The sequence below is a fragment of the Dasypus novemcinctus genome, chromosome 11 (genome assembly GCF_030445035.2).
Source record: "Dasypus novemcinctus isolate mDasNov1 chromosome 11, mDasNov1.1.hap2, whole genome shotgun sequence".
In the NCBI taxonomy this organism is placed as follows: Eukaryota; Metazoa; Chordata; class Mammalia; order Cingulata; family Dasypodidae; genus Dasypus; species Dasypus novemcinctus.
The window spans coordinates 113,487,833-113,512,099 of NC_080683.1; the positions used below are offsets into that span (position 1 = coordinate 113,487,833).

The 24,267-nt window shown below is 44.6% G+C and overlaps 1 protein-coding gene across 2 annotated transcripts in view; it reads right to left on the reverse strand.

The window, feature by feature from the left end:
* The window catches only part of SLC2A12 (solute carrier family 2 member 12), a 50,446-nt gene extending 41,069 nt beyond the window's left edge, over positions 1–9,377 (reverse strand). The window contains exon 1 of one of the 2 annotated variants that reach the window (XM_058307511.2): positions 9,039–9,377. In XM_058307511.2, coding sequence (XP_058163494.1) covers positions 9,039–9,156 — 118 coding nt within the window. In that variant the 5' untranslated portion in view covers positions 9,157–9,377. The remainder of the gene's footprint in view (positions 1–9,038) is intronic. The other variant, XM_071218669.1, reaches the window with a different exon arrangement.
* Between the last annotated feature and the right edge of the window lie 14,890 nt (positions 9,378–24,267).

A 24,267-nucleotide genomic window follows, 5' to 3' on the forward strand; every position in this document is an offset into this window, starting at 1 on the left:
GATAAAGGAAGGCTTTTGACATGGATGTATGTGTGTTCAAGAAAGAATCACTAAGAAAGCCCAGAAATGAGGAGAAATGGAAGAAAATGTCAGGACAAGTTGTCAAGTTGTGGGGGTGGGGGTGGCCAGAGAGCCCCAGTGAGCAATGGGACAAGAACTGAAACGATCTAGAAAAGTTGGTTTACAAGAAATTCCTAGTGGTGGATTTGACACAAGAGTTTTAAGAATAGGCCTACTTCACAATTAATTGCATTATGTCCCTCTTCAGCGCATCGGTAAAAATATACTAAGAGCTTGTGGGCGCGGGATTTGGGAATATCAAGGCAAAGGGGCAGGACTCCAATATGGATTGCAGCAAGGATAATAGAAAAGATCAGCTACAGGAAGTGAAGGGTAAGAACCCAGGGAAACAGGAAGTCGATGCAAGGAATGATTAGATAGTGGCAGTGGTCCAAATGTGTTCATCAAGTGCAACGAATGTACCACACTAATGAAATAAGTTGCTAATGTGGGGAAGGATGGGAGGTATGGGGCATATGGGAATACCTTATATTTTTATTTTTTGTGTAACATTTTGTATAATCTAAGTATCTTTTAAAAAAATAAATACGTATTTTAAAAAAGAGAAATGATTAGAGGACTCACAAGGCTGCCTCAGCCTATTGTGTGTGTATCTGTGTGGGTGAGAGGAAGGGTGCGGAGCAAGGAGGCAGGCTGGAGTTCACATATGGGGGCTGGGGAATGGTGACCCCCATAATGGTGACCCCCATAATGGTGAAATTGGGACCTTCCAAGGGGCCACCACCAGTATCACTTTCAGAAACTCTTTCCTGATTTCTCTAAACTGATATGCTCTCCTTCCCATGGATTGCGCTGCTATGGTATTTAACATACAAGCTGCTGTGGGTTGCATCGCATCCTTCAAAAAAGATAAATTTGCATCCTAATTCCCATTCCTGTGATTGGGACCTTATTTGGAAATAGGGTCTTTGAGGATGTAATTAGTTAAGAGGAGGCCAAACCGCATTAGGTTGGGCCCTAATTCATTATGAGTGGTATCCTTAGAAGAGGGAAAAATGGACACAGAGACAGACAGACACTGAGAGAAGAAGGCCCTGTGAAGATGAAGACTGAGATTAGAGTGATGCAGCTACATGCCAAGACCAAGGATTGCAGGTAAGCACCAAAAGCTAGAAAAGTCAGGGAAGGGTCCTCTTCTAGAACCTTCAGAAAGAGCATAGACCTGCTGAAATTTTTATTTTTGGACTTTGAGCCTCCAAAATTGTAGGAGAATAAATTTCCGTTGTTACCCAGTTTAAGGAACTTTGTTACAGCAACTCTGGGAACTAAGACACAAGGGTTTCCTGACTATGGTCTCTGCTTACCTCTTCAGATTCCTTTGTCATTCCTTTCCCCTGCTTTGACCTCTGTGTGCCCACGATACTGCTATATATGCAGTTCCCTGAATACGCCATGCTTTCTTCTCCGAGCTTGTATATAAGCTATCTTTCTCTTATCTAGAATGCTCTCTGCAAATCTCTTGAACTCAGTTGTACCTTGACTCAGCTTAGCCTTACTTTCCTGTAGAATCCTTCAAAACCTAGGTAAATTGCTCCCTTGCCTGTCTCCCCCAATTGTCAATAAACATCTGCATTGCATGCCTATCTCTGTCAATCACTAGACCCCAGAGTTTAGAATTACAATTGATTCTTAGTAGACACTGAATTTGCTGAATGATTGTGTTGTAGTTACTTAGATTCTTATCTTTCTGACGGGTTGGTAAAGTCTATTGTCGGAGATAATTGTCTTAGATGTCTTTTTTTTAAAATGCTGAAGCAACCAGTACTATGTCTATCACACAGGGAGGTACTCAGTATTGACTGGATTAAAATGTCCTTAATTCAGTTCAACACCCAACTTCTTCAGTCATTTGTCCATTTAACAAGGAGGTACAGTGCCCTGTGCCCGCACCCTCTGGGGCAGAGATGGCAGGCAAGGCTCATCTGAACGGCAAGCCCGAACCAGCTGTGGTGGTATCATGGGCACAGTGTTGAGATGATTTGACAGCACAGGATGGTTGCACTCGTGCCACATGTGTGTGAACTCTGATGTACCTGCTGGAAATATATTGGCCAAGGCATCGTTCTTTCCTATTGTGAGCAGTACTTTCCAAGCATTTCCAGTCTGCTCAGAGCTCTGATAGGTACAAGAATGTATGCTTCATCCAGGAATGTATAATCTTACAGGAAAAAATATGTCAGGTGAAACATGAGAGCACTAGCTAAAATAGAATGCAATAAAGTTCTGAAATTAGTGTCACTGGGTACCCAGGTGTAACAGTTTGGCATTATTTATGAATTCCAAAAATAGATATTGGATTCTGTTTGTGAACTGGCTTTTTCATCTGGGCATATTAGATTATATTGGATTCAGAGGTTTACTTGATTAAATTTTGATTAGGGTTTGACTGGGCCATGTCAGTAGGATGTTGAGTCTCTGCTCCCTTAATGGGTGGGGACTCACAGAGAAAATGACATGGCAGAAGAGTTAGTTGGAGTTTTGGCTGGAGCCCAGGAAGTAAGCACACACAGAGGAGCACAGCAGCTGAGCCCAGAGAGAATTGAGCCCCGGGGAGAGAGACAGAGTCATTCGTCTGAAAGTCTATAGCTGGCCTTGTGGAAAGAGCACAGCAGCTTGAGCCCCGAGAGAAACAGAGCCCCAGGAAGAGAGGAACCCAGGAAGCCTGAATGAACCCTGGCAGATGTCGGCAACCATCTTGCTCCAACGCATGGAAACAGACGTTGATGAGGGAAGTAACTTAAACTTTATGGCCTGGTAACTGTAAGCGCCTACTCCAGATTAATACCCTTCATAAAACCCAACAGATTTCTGGTACTTTCCATCAGCACCCCTTTGGCTGACTAATACACCAGGTTTATAGTACAGACAGAAAGGAAGTGGAGACATGGATGCCAGATGGTGTGACAGACCAAATGGACAAAACCCTGGTTCCAGACTGATGTTCAGGCTCCTGCACAGCCACCTGTTAGCCAGGCTCCTGGAGCAAGTCCCTTTGCTTCTATCCAGGATGGGCCTCGGACTAATGGCGAAGGTCAGTCTGGAATAAGAGTGACCTGAATTTGAATCTTGGCTATACCACTTACCAGCAAGTGACTTTGACAAACCTCTTAATCCTTCTTAGCCTCTGTGTCCTCATTCATAAAATAAAGATATTCCTTCCTTCACAGAGTTGTTGCAAGAATGACTGGGATACAAGCATGCCTGGCACATAATTGTGCTTGGTAAATGTTTTCTGTCATTCTCTTAGTCTCAGTTTCCTCATCTGTAGATCTAGGACAATATTACCTCAATGGATTGTAAGGATCAGAAGGGACATGAGTCACAGAAGTATATGATTCACAGTCATCATTCAACAAAGGAATGTTTAATTTGAACATATAGGTTCAAATCTCCATACTACAGAGGTGGAACTTTGAAACAGTTCGCTCTTAACAGCCGGCTAAGGGAATAAGATGTTGTTTTGTTCCCCAATATAACAATCACACCTTTCCATGAATTTTCAAATTCCTTTGTTTCCAAAATTGGCTGTAGTTATAAAGGTGGGCTTACATCATGAAAAATTCTTCCTGTGATTTTTGCCTTGGGCTTTCTATCATTTAGTTGGCCGAGACCAAAGAAGCATTTCTTTCCTGGGGGATACTCTCTCACCCACTGTGCAAGGTGATTCTACTACGACTTGCCCACCAGAAGCTGAGCTCTCATTCCCGCAGCTTTCTAAATGAGCATGGCACGAAGCTCCCAACTCCAACCAGACCTACGGTATGGACACAGGTGCCGGCAGGAGTGAAACATTTTGGATAAAATGTGGACCCAGTTAACAGCCTCAGAGCCCAACAATGTCAGGCAGATGTGAGTCATGAGTGTTTCTGAGAAATAATTACCTCCAAAGGAAGCAAACTTTAACAGTCTAAAGTTAAATTCCTTACTTAAGGGGAAAAAACGCTCCTATAAGTCAAGCGAATAACTACATTTTCTCCCTGACATTTTGGCAGAACAGTATAAAATGAGTCATTGTTCAAAAATAATGAAAGCTCCTAAGATTAGAAGGATGTGATAAATTATTATAGTCTTATGGATTACTTCGATCTAAATTGTACAGAAAAATGAGTATATTGCTGAGGCAGAGTATTTAACAAATGCAGAGTATGATATGACATAAGAAAAAACATGATACCAATGAAGAAGAAGGAACCCAAATACAAACAGACCCATATAAATGTATTATTTACCCTGAAGGTAATATATTTGACTAATACTTCAGCCGGGAAGTATTCTGTGGGATTTCGGCCCCTGTGACTTTAACCAGGACTGAGTATTTCGCGAGGGCTGATGGACTGAGAAATCGCCTGCGTTTGGTCAAAGAGGCCCTTGGGAAGAAGCTGATTCCAATGTTTCTCCTCTCCCACCCCCATTCTTGGTGTCCTTCAAATGGCTCTCACTGCATTATTATTTTTTCCAATTACTCACCCTTCTGGAGAAAACTATGTATGAGAAAACAAACTAAGCTAGGATACCCTGACTCCACTCAACCTAAAATTTTATCAGGCCAGTTTTTGGTCATACACTATGAATAACTAGCTGCTTCAACTTGTAGAGACTGGAGCTAACTGCACTCTAATGTCTAAGCGGTCCTTGGTTCTTTCTATTGAGAAACTGCTACCGATGAAGAAACAATTAAAAAAATAACGATTCTTGAATTAAAAAAAAAAAAAAAATCCCCCACCTCTACGGCATTTAAAAATTGGCCAGTTCATCTTTTCTGTGTCCATGGAGATTTGAGTTTCCTCAGGCTGCTCCAGGGTGGATGCGTCATGATTTGAGTTCTTATTTCCAACCAGCTGGTAACAACTCAGACCACTGAGCCTTCACTAGGGCTCACATTCAGGCCTGACCTGCTTCCCCCAGGCATGTGCCTGTCATCGGTAGAGAGAAGGGCTGTGGTAAAGACATTTAACTGCCCCTGTGGGGGGCACCGACCGCTTGGAATGGGCATGGGCTGCTGCGGGGTGCTGGTGAGTGGCAGCCCTCGGGCATCTGCAAGCTGGGAGGTGGCCCGTGGCAAGTGAGCACATCTTTGTGCCCTCAGAGGGGACGAGAGCCCTGCTGTGTGTGCCAAAGCCCCCCAGAATGGGCAGGGAAACTGTACCCACCATGTTTGCCTAGAGCCTTCTCTCTCCCCAGGAGATCCCCTCCAGAGGGCTACTTGCCCAGGCCTCCAGGCACAAAAAGCCTTTAGACTTGTGATCTGATTTCCAAGGGAGGTTAAATGTGCAGTGACAGAGAGCTGCTGACTGGACGGAAAGAGGAGATGTTTATCTTTGAAACTGGTCCCATCATCAGCCCGAGGAGTCTTTGCTTCCTCAGGAACTAACCTGTTCACAGATTCTATCAGTTCCTTGGGAATATCATATACTCAACAATTTCGTTGTTGTTGGGAACAGTCATTCATTTGCCAAACACGTGTGTTTTCAAACCACAGCAATTTTGTCACAGGTTTTGGAAAGCCTGGAAAAATCAAAACGGCCCCGTAACTCACCAACTCTGAGCGGCCCTGGGTGCACCCGAGGCGCCTGGCCTGCTGGAGTCCCTCTTCTCACAACCAAAGCCCTGTCCTCAGGTCATGCTTCTCGGTCTGCCTTTCTCTTCCCTTCCTGTGGCTGTTGGGATGTGTTTGCTCCTAATATTCTTCTTGGTGTCTCCTACATGTAGAGGTGGGCTACCTGAGCAAACCAGAGAGAGCTCAAGCTGACTGAATTCAGGGGGCGCCAGTTTTGGCTAAACCTGGGAGCCCAAACTCCAGAGGAGCAGAGTAGGCCACAGCCCTCCAAACAGGGCAGGCTGACCACAGCGGCGACTGGCGCGCCTGCTGGCGGTAGAGCCCTGGGGTGCAAAACGGGATCCTGTTCCAAGGCTCCTCTCAGGGCTACAGGGAAGGGGTGGGAGGGGGCCCAGCACGACGTGGCAGGCTGCAGTTCCTCCGCTCCTCAGCTCCCCTCTTTCCACCAGAGCAGCTTCTACCTGAAAAAAGGACTGCACAGCCTTACCAGTGCTTGAGAACAATTGCCTTGGGGAATTCATCTGGTCAGTGGAAGCGTGCACTTTTTTTTTTTTTGAAGAAGGTACCGGGGATTGAACCCAGAACCTCATACATGGGACGCAGGTGCTCAACCACTGAGCTACGCCTGCTCCCGCAGGCATTCTTAAATCCTGGACTTAGAAGGGTCTTCGGGGTGGATGGGTACAGCCCTTCCCAGGGGGTCAGTGAGTCCTGCCCTCAGTGTCGTGGGTGCTCGAGCACAGCTGGGGAGTGAGAGCCGAGGACTGGCCTGCATACAGTAAATACAGCTTTGGTTTCTGCTCTTTGGGGCAGAACGGAGAGGAAAGGGCAGTGCTGGTGGGAGTCAAGAGAGACTTGAGGGTTCCCTCCCCCTAGTCAGCTGTCATGTCCTGCAGAAGAAGGGACAGATGAAGGGGCAGAATCGGACCTCCCCGGCCAGAGGCTGCCAGGGGCAGTTCTGCACCAGCCGCGGGGAGGACTTGGCCAACCACGCGTCTGCCGGCCTCACGCCCCTCTGTGGGCGACGTCCCCGAAGTCTATGCTTTCTCACTTTACCTAGATATCCAGCTGTTGGCTAGAGACACCAGCTCTTCACATTGAGCTCCACTCCATCCTATGGGGCCAAGTACATGTCTTTGAACCTGAAAATTTTACTAAAAATGCACCCACTTTGAGTCATAGCTTCTTGAAAATGAATTTCAATTCATTAGCATTAGTCCTGAGAACTGAGCTCTTTTCAGTTTGAAGGGTTGGCTGAGGAGACATGCCAAAACTGGTCATTGTGCCACAGTGGCATTAAAGGGGATAACCATGGCAGAGGTTAGCGTGTTTTGTTTTTTGTTTTGTTTTTCTGTATCTTAGATAATTTCATTTCCTTGTCCTGGGTTGCATAACTCATTCCTCTTCACGCTTGAATTGTTCCATCTAGGAATATAGGAAAACTTTCTACCTTCAAATGCCGGAACATTATGATAAATATTGAGGATATTTTAAATACTCTGTGTTTTTTTGGTGGAAGAAACTATGGAAATTTAAAATACAAAGAAGTCAAATGGAGTATTGGACAAATAGTATTTTATTAAACCTCAGCATCTTCATAAAACAGGCTAAAATACAGTCCCAGCATTAATGAGTAGAGAGATTAAATAGCTGCTCAAAACCACGCATGTCTGCACCCGTGTTCTTTATATACATACGTGTGATAATTGCCTTTGGTACCAAGAAATGCTTAAGACAATTTAGGAAAATTTACAAAAGTAATAATAGAAGATTTACACCCCTCTAAATACAAACTAGATATAGCACAAATCAAAGCTGCATTCATTTGAGATTTTAGGGAAACAGGTTTCCTCTTCTACCTAATAAAAGTTAATTTAAATTGAAAAGATTATGTAAAAGAGGTGTTTATTCATCTACCATTTCTTCACAACAACATAAACAGTTGAACTTCAAATTTGAATTATGTGCTTCCATTCAACTTTTGTAAACATAAAGTGCATGTTACCTTCCTTTGGGATAGTTGTGAACTTGGGCAATAGAAATTACTAGGAGTGTACCGTGCTTTCAAAGCTATATCAAAATGAAATAATCAGTTTTAAAGTGTTACCAGAGAGGCCTTTCCCGCACCACTTTCTTTCCATCTTCTTTGTGACTTTATCATAGATGTTATTCAGCTAGCCCTTTTGTGGCCGTCCCAGCACAGCAGCTCAGTTTCTCAGGGATTCAGGGAAAAGACCTTTGCAACTTTTCACCTTTACCCCAGAATACATGTTTCCCTTGCCTGCTCTTAGGAACTCAGGGACCAGAAAGGAAACAGGCATCCTCTGGGAAAGGGGCGGCTCTGCTTAGGGGGGGCAAGGCTGGCCTTACTGAAAGAGGATGCCAGGACTTGAGAGGAAAGGCTGAGGGTGTCGTGGGGGCAATTCCTAGAGTAGACAAACCCATCATGCAAACCTAGGTGCACACTCCCAATCCAAAGGAAAGGGCCAGTGCCTCTTGTCTTATTTAGTGTTTTGGGTTGTTCATGAAATTGCAAAAGAGGGCGTGGGAATGTACTATATGATTAGAGGGCACAGGGCTGGGGAAGAAGCAGGAAGCTGAGAATTATTTATGTTCAATTTCATTTAATGTTGCAATTAGTTTCTATTCCTTTGTGAACAAACCAAAGGAATAGGAAGAGGCAGCAAAATGTTGGTGAGACTTGTAAATGTGGAAAGGAAGAATGGCATTTGGTTTACCCAGGATAACTGAAATGAATTAGAACTTATTCAAATTTCACCTCTGAAAGTAAAAGCAATAAACAAACCTCAGCTCCAAAGGCCAATTTTAAGGAAAGCAGAAGCAAATGAAGCAAAGATTCAGAATCTGAATAATGCTCCAATCCATCTCAAGCAGATGCTGGGAATTTGAAAGGAAAGTTGTGATCACTGATTACTCACTAAACCATGCCTACATAACTCATAATTTCGTGCAGCTTCCTTAAAAGAGTGAATCTTAAAATGGTGGTTATAAAAATCCCCTTAGGACTAGGCGACAATAAATGTTAAGAGTGTGCATGTGGCTGTGCCTGCGGCAATTTCGCCGGTCCACCTTTCCGAAAGGAAAAAGGTTTCCACGATGTATTGATGCAAACACCATCGAAGGGATTTATCCGGACAGCTGCGCCTGTGTGACTCGTTTTAACCCAGAAAGTCCAAGCAAGACTTCACCGAGCATCCCACATCCTTCTCATCCCGCCTTCCCGCAACCGCGACCCCTCTCCACGCACCCAGCGCGCACCCAGGCCCACACGCGGGCAAACGCGCACACGTGCACACGCATGCACGCGCGCCCCGCAGGGGGGCGCCCCGCGCCCGCTCGCTCGCCTGCGCGGGACCCCGGGCCGGGGGTCCCCGTTTACCTCTGGCCGCCGGGGGAGGCTGCCGGCCGCCGGCCGCTCTGCTGCTGCCCTCGGCCTCCGCGGCTCTGCCCCGCGGCTTCAGGAGAGCGGGGCCCTCTGTGTTCTCAACAGGTCCCATGGCCACCGCGAGTCACTGCCTGGCCCGCGGCGCGCGACCCCCCCGGCGCCCCCCCGGGCCGGGCGCGCTCACTCTCTCCATGCCAGCATGTTCCAGGAGAGTGAGGGGGAAACTTCGGGGCCAGCCGGGGTAATTGGGGACCAACTTTGTTTCTATTTCCGAAGGCTTTGCCCTTTGCAGTGACACAGGCTGTTGCTATTCCAAGCAGCCTATGGGCGGCCGGGGGCGGGCCTTGCCGCGGAAGGACTGGGCTGCGCCCGAGCTGCGGCGCCGGGCGCCGGGGGTTAAAGGAGCGGGGCCCGCGGCAGCTCGCGCTCCCCGTCCCGCCCGAGCCAGGGGTAGCGCTGGCATTCTGGGACCTCTGAAAGGAGGCAAAGAAAAGCCGCAGGCAGATTGGAATGCAAGCTGCGAGTGAGGGCCCAGAACGCTCGCAGATGGTAGCTGTTCATCTGCAGAAAGAGGCAAAGACAAAACCGGGAGGGAAAATGTGTCCATTTTCCAGCGAGATTGTTATTCCGAGAGTGGCGACACTTCGCAGCCTGAACAAAGGAGAGAGGGGGCGCCTTTATTGTCTCATCCTGACTTGGGTGGAGGTGAATGCCTTCTGTACCCTCCCGCACGAGGCCTGCGCGACAAGTGAAGGCCTGAAGCCAGGAACAGACAAACTCCCGAGGCAGAGAGGCTTTAGACTTTTAGTATCCTGGGATTGTGGCAAAGTAAGCCAGTCTATTAATGCTTAATCGTCTTTAAGAGAGGAACCCATCCTGAAGCTTCTGTGAGGGAGTGGGTTTGCCTGGGTGAGAGAAGACTAGGAGTTCAGATAGACCGGGATTAAAGAACCCATTGTGTGGTGTGATGCCCACTTTTATTTTAATGAATTGTGAACATATTTACATAAAAAAACCTTCACAGAGTTATGACATGCTACCTTGATTTATATACCTTGCAGACTGATTTATTGAGAAATGTTTCGGAGGAAATTGGGATCATCTTTAGGAGTAGAAACTAAAATGTATGGACCACTTGTTACCTGCCAGAAATTTTGTGCTAAGGGCATTAGCATGAACGATTCTTTCGGAAAAAACTTGTGAGGCAGGAATCAATTGTAAGGAAGGGGAAAGGGGCCTCCTGAGTAATTTACCTAGAAATCCACACAGCTTGTCGGTGGTGGAGCTAAGATAATGAACCCAGATGATCAGATGCTGGAACCCTCCTGTGTTCTAACTTCCCAGGCTTGTCCTTCTCTGATTTTTTTTTAAACTTCATCCACTTTTAGCCTTTGTTGGCCTTAAGAAGATGCTATAATATATGACTTTTTGTCCTGATTATGTCTCTGGACAGAGAAGTGGATCTGTGCTCCTGTAAGCAGAAGCTGAATTAAGCAGTTCTTACTATTGCCACTTTGTCTAGACTGTAAGAAAACTAAATTAACTTATCATTTGTACATTCCCTTCCCTCATCCTTAGACTTTTCTATATTTTTCTTACCCTGTAGGGGATTAGGTAACAAATGGAAACAAACCTGTAATAATTCAACTAACATTTCTTACCTACCTGCTATAGGTCGGCTGATGCAGCTGGAACATGGGAGTCCTCCAAGCATAGCCACCCTTTCCTAACGCAGAGGGTGAGGAGCTCAGAACCCAGCGGTGCAGAATGTGTGCACAAGGATGTTCTAGGCAAACACTTTTACGCGTTTCCAGGGTATGTCATGACTGTCGGAGCCTCAGTTGCACGCATGAGACACTCTTATTTCTCATTGGCTCTCCAGAATCTCTGAACCGATCCTCTAGGCTCTGATCCAGTGACCTTATGTGGGGGAATGTTCTTGCCATAGTTGTATAATAGCTTTGTCTTTAGAGATTCCATACCTTGCACCTTTTCCAGCTTCTTGTCATCATGAAGGTTCGGGGTGCTTGCTGTAGCGTTTAACTAGAAAAAGATAACCCTAATTTCTGAATACGTTACTGTGGCTATAAGCAATCTGACCACCTTGCTCTACTTTCTGTAGCCTAACCCTACAGGAACTCCAAAGGCAAAAAACCAAGGAGAAAGCAAAGCGAATGTGCAAATAAGACTGACCACACTGCCTCCTGGCGCACTGGATTCTGTTCCTTGTTTCGTTGCTGACCGCCCCGGGCTACTGGCTCTCTCCATCCGTGCTGTGCTTGTTTCACTCTTAATAAACTGGAAAGTTTCAGGAGAATGTTCTTTTCAGCCTGGCTAGAGGGAGTATTCTCCCTGCCCAAGTTTTCTTAGGAACCTTGTATTTCTGTTTCATAGCATTTTGCACACTTAATTGAGTAGATGTGCCTTCTTTCCTAGGTTGTCCGTGGGGCAAGGGGGATTGGCATGTCCATTTAGTTCATTCTAGAAATACTAGTGCCTGGCACAGAGAAAATATTCAGTAAATATTTGCTGGCTAACAGACTGAGCTCTGTGAATCCAATAAACATTAGCATGACTGGAATATAAGCTGAAAGAGGGCAGGCACGTGGGACTATCTTGTATACTTGCTCACCTCTGTGCCCCACATCCTAGCTCAATACCAGGCACACAGTGCCACCTCAATAAATATTTGTTAGATGAATGAGGACTGATGATTGGAGCTTTTGGTTCCATTTCTTAATATCAAAATCCATATGATAGTTGCCTAAAACACTTTGTCCTTCCTCTCCCATTTCTGCTAAGCCCTTTAGAACAAGTACTACCAGAGGCTTCTCCTCTTCCCTAGAATCTGAGCTTCTACCATCATTAAAATCTGCTCCTCTCCTCAAGGAATATATAATCAGCAGAGAGTTATTGCCCATAGCCCTGTGATTTTGCTACATACCGTTTAGACCACCTGCTTATAGGCAATGCTATCAAATATCAAAATACATGTCATGGGTTATAAACAGACAAGACAGGAAAGACAGTAACATTTATTATACGTCCACTGTATACCAGACCTCTTTACATAATGATTTTTAAAAATCTTAACAACAGATTTTGTGAAAAAACACTGTTTTCTTCATTTTACCAAAATTTAAGCTCTCAGGAATTTGGAAACATACCCAAGATTTAAAAAAATGTATTTCCCAATATTGTCATGAATATTTCAATCACAGAGGAAAATTGAGATTCTACAATGAACATTTTACTATACTTGCTCTTTCACTTATCTGTTTAAATACCAGTCCCTCTATCCATCCACTGCTCTATCTTAGTTTTCATGAGTTTCAAGTAAGAGCAGGATTTTGGAAGTTATTCCTGGTTGTAGAATTTCCAAGTTGGAGTTGGCTTCTGTTGTTTTCAACCAAGAACCCTGATGGACTCTGAACTCACCCAGCTGGGCCCCCCTTTTCTTTTTAAAATATTATTTTAGTTTTTTAAAGAGATACTTAGATTACAGAAAATGTTATGTAAAAAATATAAGGGATGCCCATATGCCCCACTCCCCACACCTCCCACTTTTCTCCACATTAACAACTTCTTTCATTAGTCTGGCACAGTCATTGAAATTGACGAACACATTTGGAGCATTGCCACTAAGCATGGATTATAGTTTACATTGTAGTTTACACTCTTTCCCACTCAATTCTGTAGCTTATGGCAGGATATATAATGGCCTGTACCTGTCATTGCAGTGTCATTCAGGACAATTCCAAGTCCTGAAAATGTCCCCATATTACACCTCTTTTTCCCTCTCCTTGATTCCAGCACCTCCAGTGGCCACTGTCTCCACATCAATGATATAATTTCTTCCATTGCTAGAATCACAATAAGTCTGTAGCAGAATATCAGTAAGTCCACTCTAGTCCATATTTTATTCCCCAATCCTGAGGATTCTGGGATGGTGCTGCCCACTCCACTTCTAATTGACAGGGGCCTTAATCCCATTTGGCTAATGATGGGTTCTCTTGCTTGCATTTGTAGACTTTCTTGGTTCCTTGGTCTGGTGGTTATCCATCCTCACCTCCTTGTTAGTTGTCCTCGTTGAGTCCAGTGAACTGGAGAGTAGGTGTTGCACCTCCGCTGAGGCTCAGCGCCCAACTGGCATACGGACAGCCCAAAGAGTCAAGTCTCTTGGACACACACCTACCAACACCAGTGCCAAATATAGGTTCAAATAAAAGGGACAAAAGAGGCACTTGTAGAGAAGTCACAGCTGAGTCTAACTCTATCACACTTGGGAGCACAAATTCCAAAGTAGGGCCACTGGCAAGGCACCAAACTCTGGAGCTATCTGCCATGACAATAGGACCTGGGTGTCTCCAGAGTCCTCAGGAGCCCCACTATTTGGGGTAGTATCTACTTTGGCAATCTATGAGATCCTGCTGAGACATGCATAAGCGTTACCTCTGGAATGACCTCCTGACTCACTTTGAAGTCTCTTAGCTGTATAAACTCATATGTCTTTATCTTTCCCCCCTTTTATTCAAGTTCTTTTTCCAGCTGCATTGCTAGTTGGTGCTTGATAGTAATCCCTTGGTGCCAGGGAGGCTCATCCTGGGGAGTCATGTCCCACACTTGGGGGAGGGTAATGCATTTATATCCTGAGTTTTGCTTAGAGAGAGGCCACATTTGAGCGACATGGAGGCTCTCAGGAGGTAACTTTTGACACCCTACAACACTAATTTGCAATTTCAAAAGCAAAGGCTAAATATTGTCATCAATATCAAGGGCCCATCAATGGACCATCCTTCTTCCCTAGTCATTGTCCCTATACATGAGGGATTGTTACTGTTCCATCAGAGAATGTGGCAGAGCTCCTCAGGATGGGAATTAAATATCCTTTTAGTTATTGTATGAATCTCTGCCCATTGTGACAATGCCCCATGAACATTTGAACACATTTATATGCCTTATGTGTATGGCCAGGTGAACTTCTTCCCATGTATCCCTGCTGGGTCCTTTTTTGTGTGTGCAGAGTTTAAGCTGCAGGGCCACCCACTCATGTGGACCTTTCCAAGGCCCTGGGATGGGCCCTGGGATGCATTCATGTGTGTTTGTAAAATTTGCAAATTAACTTTTTTCTAAACTGATTTGTTGCCCCCTGACACTAACATCTCCTTCATTACACTTCTTGAGTCATGTGCCATAGAGGTGACTCTGGAATATTTTGGATCTAGTTGAGGGGCAGTTACATTAAAAAAATATTTGGTTGTGGCTTCATTTATATGTCTTACAGGCACTAAGGTATGTAGTTAGGCTCTTGCTAGGTGTTCTGGGTCAACTTGACTGGGTTATGATATCCATTCATTTGGTCAAACACTGGTCTAGATGTTGCTGTGAAGTTATTATGTAGATGAGATTAGCATCTACAATCATGACTTCAAGTAAAGGAGATGACCCTCAAAAATGTGGTGGGCCTTCTACAATCAGCCTTAAGGGCTATAACTGGGGATTCCAGAAAGAGAACGCATTCTGCCTCAAGACTACCACATCTACTCTTGTTTGAGTTCCCAACCTGCTTGTGTCCACTATGGATTTGGGCTCCAGATTTCAGCATCAACTCTTACAGGAACTGCCAGCATGTCAGTCTATCTTGCAGATTTTGGACTTGCCAGGCCCTACAATTGTGTGAGTGGATTCCTTATTATAAATCTCCTCATACAAGCACACACACACATATCCTGTTGGTTCTGCTTCTCTGAAGAATCTTAACAGATACAGCTGGCATAAGGACTACCAGGAATTCTCCTCTCATGCACTGTGCCCACTCCTGTGGCACATGTTGTGCATCATCACTCACGAGCCTCAGTGATAGCAAGAAGCAGGACTGGAGGTAGTCTCTCAGACTGGAACTGTCCTGGCTCCCAGCACCAGAATGTGGGGCTTGGTGATGGGAGATGCCAGAGGACAGGTGGGGCTCTTTCCATTCCCTCTGGAGAAAGTCATATCATAAAAAAGATGAGAAGGTGTGCAACCTAAAACACAGAAGAGCATTGTAGATGTGTGCCAGGAAATGAATGGACTTTGTGGTATTTGTAATATTTTTCAGCTTTTTAACAGTTGTAATTTATCTAAATAAATATGCACTTTCATATTTAATTTTTAACTAGTCAATTTGATTGATACATATTAATAAAGCATAAATCCATCCAAAGTGCACAATCAGTGGTATTCAGTATAATCACATCGTTGTGCAGTCATCACTTCAATCATATTTAGAGCATTTTCATTATTCCAGTAATAATAACAACACTAAAAAACAAAAACTAAGCAACCAAACAAAATTCATCACCTCTCAATCTCTCTAGGCTTCCCCTTCCATAAATAGATGCTATTCTGTTTCCTTCTCTCTGATTTAGTTGTATTTATATTTTCTAAAAAACAGTCATTTCATATTTGAAACAAAGGGCCCCAATTTTATAAACTTCAGAGCTACAAATCTTTGATCTTCACCTGTGAATAGGTTGGAAATGTTTTTTTTCCAGATGACCATGCTCACTGGAAATCTCAAATCTGTTCACGTATCATCAGCCCCATGACCATTCTCTAAGTCCAGGCCTCCTCCCTGCAGGCCAGGGCACCTGCCCCTAGTAAGTTTCCCTGCCTGCATCCTTGCCTTCTACAGCCTCTTTTCCATGCTGTAGCCAAAATTATTTCTAAATTTTAGACCCCTAAATGGCTTCCAGGTGGTTGAAATCTTTCACCAACTTGCAGTTGTTCTTAGGATTGGTCTAAATTTCCCTCTTTGGGTTCAGTACTAGACCAGCCTCCTGCCACTTCCTGACCTGGCCCCACAACCAAAGCCCCTCGCGGGCCACAGGGAAAACAAAGGCAACCACGGCCTCTGTGCATGACCCTCTTAGACTCTCGTTTCACTCCTCACTGCAGTTCTCCTTTCAGCCCCTGCGTAACTGAATACACCAGAGCAGCCTTCTCTTGCTCAGGGCTCCACTAGCATGGCCAGGCCAGCCGAGCTCAGCCTTAGCATTACATTAAGGGGTGGTTGTGTCCACCGGAGTTCAGTGTGGGAGTTTTAAGCAGAAAGAAATTTAACCCAGGGAACAGGGTGCTTATAAAATCACCTGAAGGCACAAATTCCAGGCGCCCCGTAAGGAGAGCCGCCCAGTGCATAAGAAAGAGCAGCCTGCCCAGGAATGGTGCCGCACACACGGAGAGCTGACACAACAAGATGACACAGCGAAAAGAGACACAGATTCCCGTGCCGCTGACAACAATAGAAGCAGACAAAGATGAACACACACAGCTAATGGACACAGAGAACAGACAAGTGGGGCGGGGGTGGGGGGGAAGGGAAGAGAAATAAATAAAATAAAATAAAATAAAATTTAAAAAAGAATTAATCTCAAAAAAAAAAAAAAGATCCACCCCGGTTCAGGTCACCACACCTTATAGATAAAGGGTAAAACACAGCGTCTTCCTCAGGTCCTGTTTACAATGGGGGGATGCAGGTTAAGAACACATGCTTGTTGGGGTCCATGATTGAACCTACCACTAGGTGTAATCAGCAAACCTTCAGATCGATAAAGAAACACAAGGTCAAGTGGGCAGGAAGTGGGCTTTAGGGATGGCCTTGGTTTTAATTCTGGCCATACCACTAACTTGCTCTAGAACCTCACTATGACTCAGTGTCCTCATCTCTAAAATGGGATACTAACAGCCACAACTGCGAAGGGCTCCTGTAAGGCTTAAATAAATTACTATACAGAAAGCATTTAAGACAGTATCTGACCACTGTGATCCCCAAAGGAGGATAGCTGTTGTATTGCATCTGAGGGACTCCATGAAAGTATAAGATAATGATAGGAAAAGTATACTGGCTCAGCAGTAAGATGATTTCAAATTCTAATCTTCTAGTTATTAGCCACATGATCTTGACCAATTCAGATAATCCCCTTACGTTCAATGTCCTCATCTCTAAGATAGGAAGACACACAATTGCCTTGCCTATAGCTGCTGTTTTGGTCTGTCTAGCATCCACACTCTTCTTTGGGCAATAGTCCTATAGTTTCTCTTTGGGAAAATTGCAGGCTGTTTGGGTAGACCTGCTGGTCCGTGTATACCAACCCCTAGCAAGGGAAGGGCTTGCAGCTGCCTGTTACAACAAACTAGATGTCCTGTCCCTAGAATGAGTCTAGAAAGGTGACACAAGGACTGAGCCTGAGAGAAACAGTCATCCCTAATAGCAGAACCCCGCAAAGAGCATCCACTAGTTTCTATTCCCTGTTTCTCCAGAACTGCCATAGTTCCTCCCAAGACTTTGCTCTTCCTACTTTTGTTCCTTCCATTCTATAAATCACTCCAAAGCCAAGCAACAAATTCATTTTTGGCTAACATCACCCAGAGTCCAAAGATCTCAGCCCTAAACTTTCTCAAGGGATTTAAGATAAAATCAGATAAAAATTTGAAAGGATCTTGAAAACCGTTAAAACACTGTGTAAATACACCTACTCATCAAAGCAACAATAGGAACTGCAGAAGAGAATCAAGTGAATGCTCAGTCCATTTGCTTATCCATTCAAACCACGCTCTACCTTTCTAAATAAAGACTGAAGCAGCATATGACAGTTAGACTGGCAAATGATACCGTGGTGATGAGCCAGAAAAGTCCACAAATGCCAGCCTTTTCAATAGCAGGACCTGACTCAACATTCCATAGGGCCACATACCCAACCAGTGGAGGCCCCTGCTGGCACCTTCAACTCTTGAAGGACAAGTTGGGAGCTGACCTTCTCTTCCAGGAGTGGCAAGACACCCACTTTCCCACACAGGGAGGGAAAGTCAAGTGTAAGCGATTGGGGGGAATAACCATAATCTCCAAGCCCCATCTTTAGACAGTATACTCCCTGAAATGGCAGCAGTCAAAGCGATAATCCTACTCACCTTTTTGGCAAGAAGATTTGATAACACAGAGCTGAGAAAAGCAAACTTGGCATAAAGATAGGGAGGAATCTGCTGGGACTGCACTTCCTAAATTTGTCTTTTACAGACCTTCGATGTTCCTTGAGATGTTAAGAGACATTCAGAGGAGTTAAAAAATTAGGGGACTATCTCATGGTCCAAACAGTTTGAGAAGTTCTCCATATTATATCCTGTTCTTTGGATATCAGAAGGCATTTTATAACTCTGTTACAGTCTGGAAACCTGGAGTTTTAACACAGAGCTCCTCACACTTCTTTGATCTTGGATCTTTTTTTCCACAACAACAACAACAAAATCAGTTAACATTTAGAAGGATACAGATTGAGAAATCTGAGAAATATTTGGAAAGAGTTGCTTTGTTCACAGCAGACGCCAATCCTGAATTTACTCTTCTCTGCTGCCCCCTCTTGATGGAAAGAGGGAAGGGCAGGTTTCCAGATGCATGCCAGAGGAAGGAGATTCCAAGTTGCTGCCAATGTCTAGTGGAAAAAAGAGAGAGCTACACAAATCCTGGGAATTACTTTTAGCAACTGTTCCATGCAATTTTGTGGCTCCTGTTAGTTGTTTGTTTTCTCTGTATCTTGTTTGCCTGCCCAGGTGTCCTCAGGCCCCAGAATAAAAGGAATATAGGCTTTCACTCACAAACTATCCATCCATACAAATATTTATTGTGTACCTACAATATGCCTGGTCAAATGCTAGGTGATAGACAAAGAATAATGAACAAGACACTTTCATGGAAGAACCAGAGAATTTTCTAGGTTCTTTGACCACATTCATTGCACCTATACTTGACTGTCCTTTGATTTTAAAATCCTTCCCTTCCAAATGTGAATCTTAGAGACTGAGGCCTTTGATCTTGATTTCTTTCATACCTGACAACCATGTTTTAGTAGCTTTCCGGCTCACAAAAAACTATTTAGTAAGGGCACTTTGCTTTTCACTTATAAATGGCCTCCTAAGGTTCATATAATTTTCACTGTCACCAGAACTAGATTTCATCCTGTCTTGTACTGAGATTTGAGGCATAAGATGAGTCACAAAAAAATGGCACTTGAAGGAAACCTAAGCATGAAAAGGTGTTCACCATGGGGAGAAATTTTAATGAAATCTTTAAGATCTAAGGATGTTACCATTGAAACATTTCTCCAGAAAAAAAAAAGGAACATTCATGAGGCAGTTCTAGTCTCCCATTCCCTCCTTGACTCCCTCCAACTTGACACAAAATTCTCAATGGCAATGGAGCACCTTTTGGTCAATTCCAGAGACTTGCCCCACTGCAAAGCACCATGTAGTGGCCCTGGCAAGCTGAGTCACCACTCCCTCTACTCAGGTTATTTCATAGTATTTCCTGACAAATAGAATAAAATGGAGGAAGTAAAAAAATAAGTCTTCTACTACCTCAAGCACATGCAAGTGGATGTGTGTTCACAATCTGCTCTTCAAATAAGTGGATGTGCAGTCAAACCTTCTAAATTCTTTTGCATGGTTCTAGCTCCTCTATATGACTCACTGGCTGAAAGAAAATGGTTCTTGTTTATTGTTCTATGAAATTGTGCCAGACAGGTATAAGCAGCCCCTTATATCTACTTCTGGAAAAGAAGAACCAGAGCCCACACTGTGATGGGCAAGACAACACTGAGCCCTGTGCTGGTTTGAGTCTCTTGTGGACCCCAGAAAATCCTGTTCTTGAAGTGAACCCACTCCTGTACCTGTAAACCCTTTGTAGATAGGACATTTTGATTAGATTCATTTAAGGGACCTTTTGATTAGATCTCTTTTGATCAGCTGCAGTTAAGGCCTTCAATTCCGTTGCAGGACCCAGGGTATATCTTAATCCTATTATCGGAGTCCTTTATAAACGGAGGACTAAAAAGCCACAGACACAGAGAAAAAGCTGCAAAGACAGAGAAGGGGCCCTGGAGCTCAGAGAGAAACCTGAGAGGGAAGAAGCCACAGAAGGAACAACCCAAAGCAGAAAGGGACGAGACCTGGAGGAGACGTGAGAGATGGCCCATATGCCTGATCACCTACAGCTGCTCATCTTCTGACGCTGCTGCCAAGTCCCTGACTGCCCACAGCTGACCTTGGAGAGAAAGTGTGCCTGTAGGAGAAGGCGGAGGCTGATGGCCAACACTGGGCCTTGCTGTGTGGCAGGAGTCCAGGAACGCCAGCAGCTGACCTTTGGTGAGAGAGTATCCCTGCTGATGCCTTGATTTGAACATTTTCACAGCCTCAAAATTGTAAGATTTTAACCTAATAAATTCCCATTTTAAAAGCCAACCCACTTCTGGTAAGTTGCATTGGCAGCCTTTAGCAAACTAAAATAGGTCCCTTCATCTTTGTCCCTGTCTCCACCTTCCAACTTACCAGCAGAGTTTGGTCTCTCCCAAAAGAGCTTCATCACAATACATCTTGATTCTTTCCACCATCCACATACCCGACTCCAGAGCCCTTAGCTGATCTCATTCATGCTGAACTTTTCTCTTCTCAAAGCAATCCTTCCACCTTTTAACCAAACATTTGAGAAAGAAAGATGAGAAACCAAGGTTCTGAGATCTGAGCTTCTTGGAAACTTAGTAAAAAGGAATTAGCAAACATGCTAATTCAAAGAGTGAGCAGCTTTCCCAAGAGCCACGTCCAGATGCCTTTTTTGATTCCAATGAAGACTCATTCTGGAAAGAGGAAAGATGCATTTTTCTAGAGTGATCTACCAACAGCCTAACTGTTTTGGGGCTCAGGAGAGCCAATTTGTAAGCAGATCAATCGCTGATTGTTCCCTTCTGTTTAATAATGACACCATTAAGAATCACAAAATGTTAAGGATTGAGAGTGACCTCAGAGGCAGTCTAGTTCGGGGTCCCCTTTGGAGAAATGGAGAAATCGAGGCTTTAAATGGTTAAGTAATTGGCCACATTGTGACCAACTCTGCAGTTTCAATTTGTAAAGGAAACCTTTATTTGCTAAGTAGTAGAATTATTAACTTTAGATGAGAAACAGGGCAAAGGCTAAACATCAAGCACAAGGAGATATAATTTTTCTCTTTCCTTATTCTCCCAGGTGCTTCCTTTCTATTTCCTTCTCTGTATGACAAAGCATTTAAATATATTGAGCAATTAAAACTATATAGCACAGCCAAATTTGGCATGGTCAGAGAATTACATGAAGAGTAATTTTTCAATGACTATCCTAAGAAGAAATGTTATTTCAGTAGATATCCTAATATGTATACACACCTCCCTGCTTTCATTAGCATAGTGGAGGAACCAGGTTGAATATTTTGGGAATGTTTTGGGTAATGAATTTATTTGTTTTCAACAATGATGTCCCTAAGAGTGGCTGATGTGTAAAATACAAAGGATCTTCAGTCCATTCTCTCCAGCTGGTGGTCCTAACATTTTTTGCTCATGTACACCCTAAAAGAATTTGAAAAACTCTGCATATCTTCATACATTTTTAAGTTGACATCTAATTGTTTTATCATAAGTCAAAATAGTTACACAGTCTGTATTTTCCAGATAGTGTATATTCTATATATTTAAGGAATATATAGAATATAAATATATAAAGAATATATAGAATTCTTTTTTTGAAAAAGATTTTGTTTTATTTATCCCCCCCCCCCCCGCATTTTCTGCTCTCAGTGTCCATTTGCTGTATGTTCTTCTCCATCTGCTTGCGTTATCAGATGGCACTGGGAAACTGCGTCTCTTTTTTGTTGCATCATCTTGCTGCGTCAGCCCTCCATGTGTGTGGCACCACTCCTGGGCAGGCTGCTCTTTTTTCACATGAGGCGGCTCTCCTTGCGGGGTGCACTCCTTGTGCTCGGGGAACCCATATGCGGGGGTGCCCCTGTGTAGCACGGCACTCCTTGCGCGCAGCAGCACTGCGCGTGGGCTGGCTTACTACATGGGTCAGGAGACCCTGGAAATTGAGCGCTGAACCCTCCATATGGTAGGTGGATGCTCTATCAGTTGAGCCATGTCTGCTTCCCAAGAATTTATCTCTTAAAAGCTCTTAGGAGGGGAACGATTATGGCTCAAGTGGTTGAGCATCTGCCTTCCACATGGGAGGTCCCAGGTTCGGTTCCTGGTTCCTCCTGAAAAAAACAAAAACATACAATGAGCAAAAAAAAAGAAAAAACCAACTCGGGGGCTCAGTGACTGAGTGCTGGCTTCCCATATATGAGGTCCCAGGTTCAATCCCCTGGTACCGAAAAAAAAAAAAGCTCTTAGGAGCTATAAATTCTAATTTGTGGATAGCATCTGCCACATCTCTTAAAAGGCTTCATTATCACACCAAACAGTCAAACAATACTTATTATCCACCTGATATATCTAAGGTCACTTAATAATTCAGATAAACAGGTTAATATCCATTTTCTGCAACAGTCACCTCATTTCTGAATTCTTATTCTAAAATAGATGGATGGTAAGGCAGGAAGGGAGGAGGCTTGCCAAGAGTTGGAGCAACCTGAAGTCTGCAGGGGACTGGACAGGCTCGGCCCTCAGCTCATTTGGAAAATTGTAAGACGACAACTGGAGTGGATTTGACCAAGCCCAGTCGGAGCTTGTCTGATGTCTCGCGGGTGTTGTCATAGCAGGCGGAATCAGGCTGGCTTAGACAGCTATGCAGGTGCCAGCACGGGTCTGCCAGGAGCTGATCCCAGGGTCTTGTGGGGCCCAGGAGAAGGCCACTCTCTGGACAGGGGCAGTAGCTCCCTGAAGCAAGTGGAAACTCCCACGATCATCCTGGGAAGGGGCAGATCTGGGAACCAAAGATGAAAACTTAGAGGTCAGGGCTGCGATGGGATGGAGGGGAGGGAGATGTTCCTTTCTTTTGGATTTTGAGGAAGAGGGTTCAGGGCTAGCGGCAAGGATGAGCTCCAGTAGCACCTGCTGGAAGCCCAAAGGTGAGAGGAGTCGGCCTCTGGGCAGGGAGGGAGGCAGGTAGAGGGCAGGGAGGTTGCAGTGGGGCCAGCTCTCGGCCCCTGAGCCATAGCTGCTGTAAGGTCCTCTTTATGGTTGCCGGTCCCAGCTGCATTGTGGAAACTGAGGGCGAGGATCTAGACACACGCTTAGGAGGAAGGGCTAGAGGAGGGCAGTGGCAATGTGAGGAGCTCCCGTGCTGCCTGCCTCTCTTCCTTAGTGGATTCTTACTGCCCACCCCACAGTGGAGTTGCACAATTCCTGGGACGCCTTCATCCCTCTTCTTCCTGCACCCTGTTTTTACATCTCCACCCACCTTGGGACCTAGGAAGGAACTAAGCTGCTAAAGAAACACGGATAACCAACAGCGTTTGTGTAATTCAGTTCAAGAGACTCTGTGCGGGTTTTGATGCTTATTTCTGAGTTTGAGCCCTTCAGGGAGGGGTGCCGGCAGCCTGCATGCAGGACCCCAAAATATTTGTAAATAGAAAAATCCAAATTTGGAGACTCACCCAAAAACATCTTTTTTTCCCACGTCCACTTTCCAAACCAGGTATGGACTCAGCTTGGGTAATTTACTGAGACACTGAGTGTCCCCCAGCCCTCCCCACACCCTTTCGCAGGCTTCCTGGGAACTGGGTGCTGAGGCACAGAGGACCTTCCAGTCTGATACCCCATCAAAGAGACAGGGCTCCTAATAGGTCCTAGAAGGAGTGACCTGGAAGCCCAGAGGAGCCATCATAACATGGAGGGGGCCCCCGTGGCCCCAGTGGAGACAGGGAGCCTTGCTTTGTCCCATGAAGGGAAGATATAGAGGTAGCCACTGAGGGTTTAGGGAAGTACAGTGGGCTGACTTTTGCTTTCTGCATTGTAGACTGCACCCATGAATGATCTGAATAGCTGAATAGAAGAAACTCGGGTGTCTTGTGGGGCTCTTAGAAAATCAGGGAGGGCAGAGAGCCAAGATCCACCAAACAGTAGGAAACCAGGCTCTGCTGGCTTCTTGTTTCTTTTTCTTAAACTTTTTATTTTGAAATAATTTCAAACTTACAGAACAGGTGCAAAAATAATAAAAAACCCAAACAGAGAATTCCAACATACCCCTCCCTCCTGAGCCACCAATTTTAACATTTTGCCACATTTGCTGTATCATTCTATCTATCCATCAATTAAGCCATTTATCTGTTTACCTATCAGTTTCCTAAACATTTGAGAGTAGGTTGTATACATCATATTCCTTGAAAACTTAATACTTCATGTATATTTCCCAACAAGCATATTTGCTTATCTAACCACCTTAAGTACAG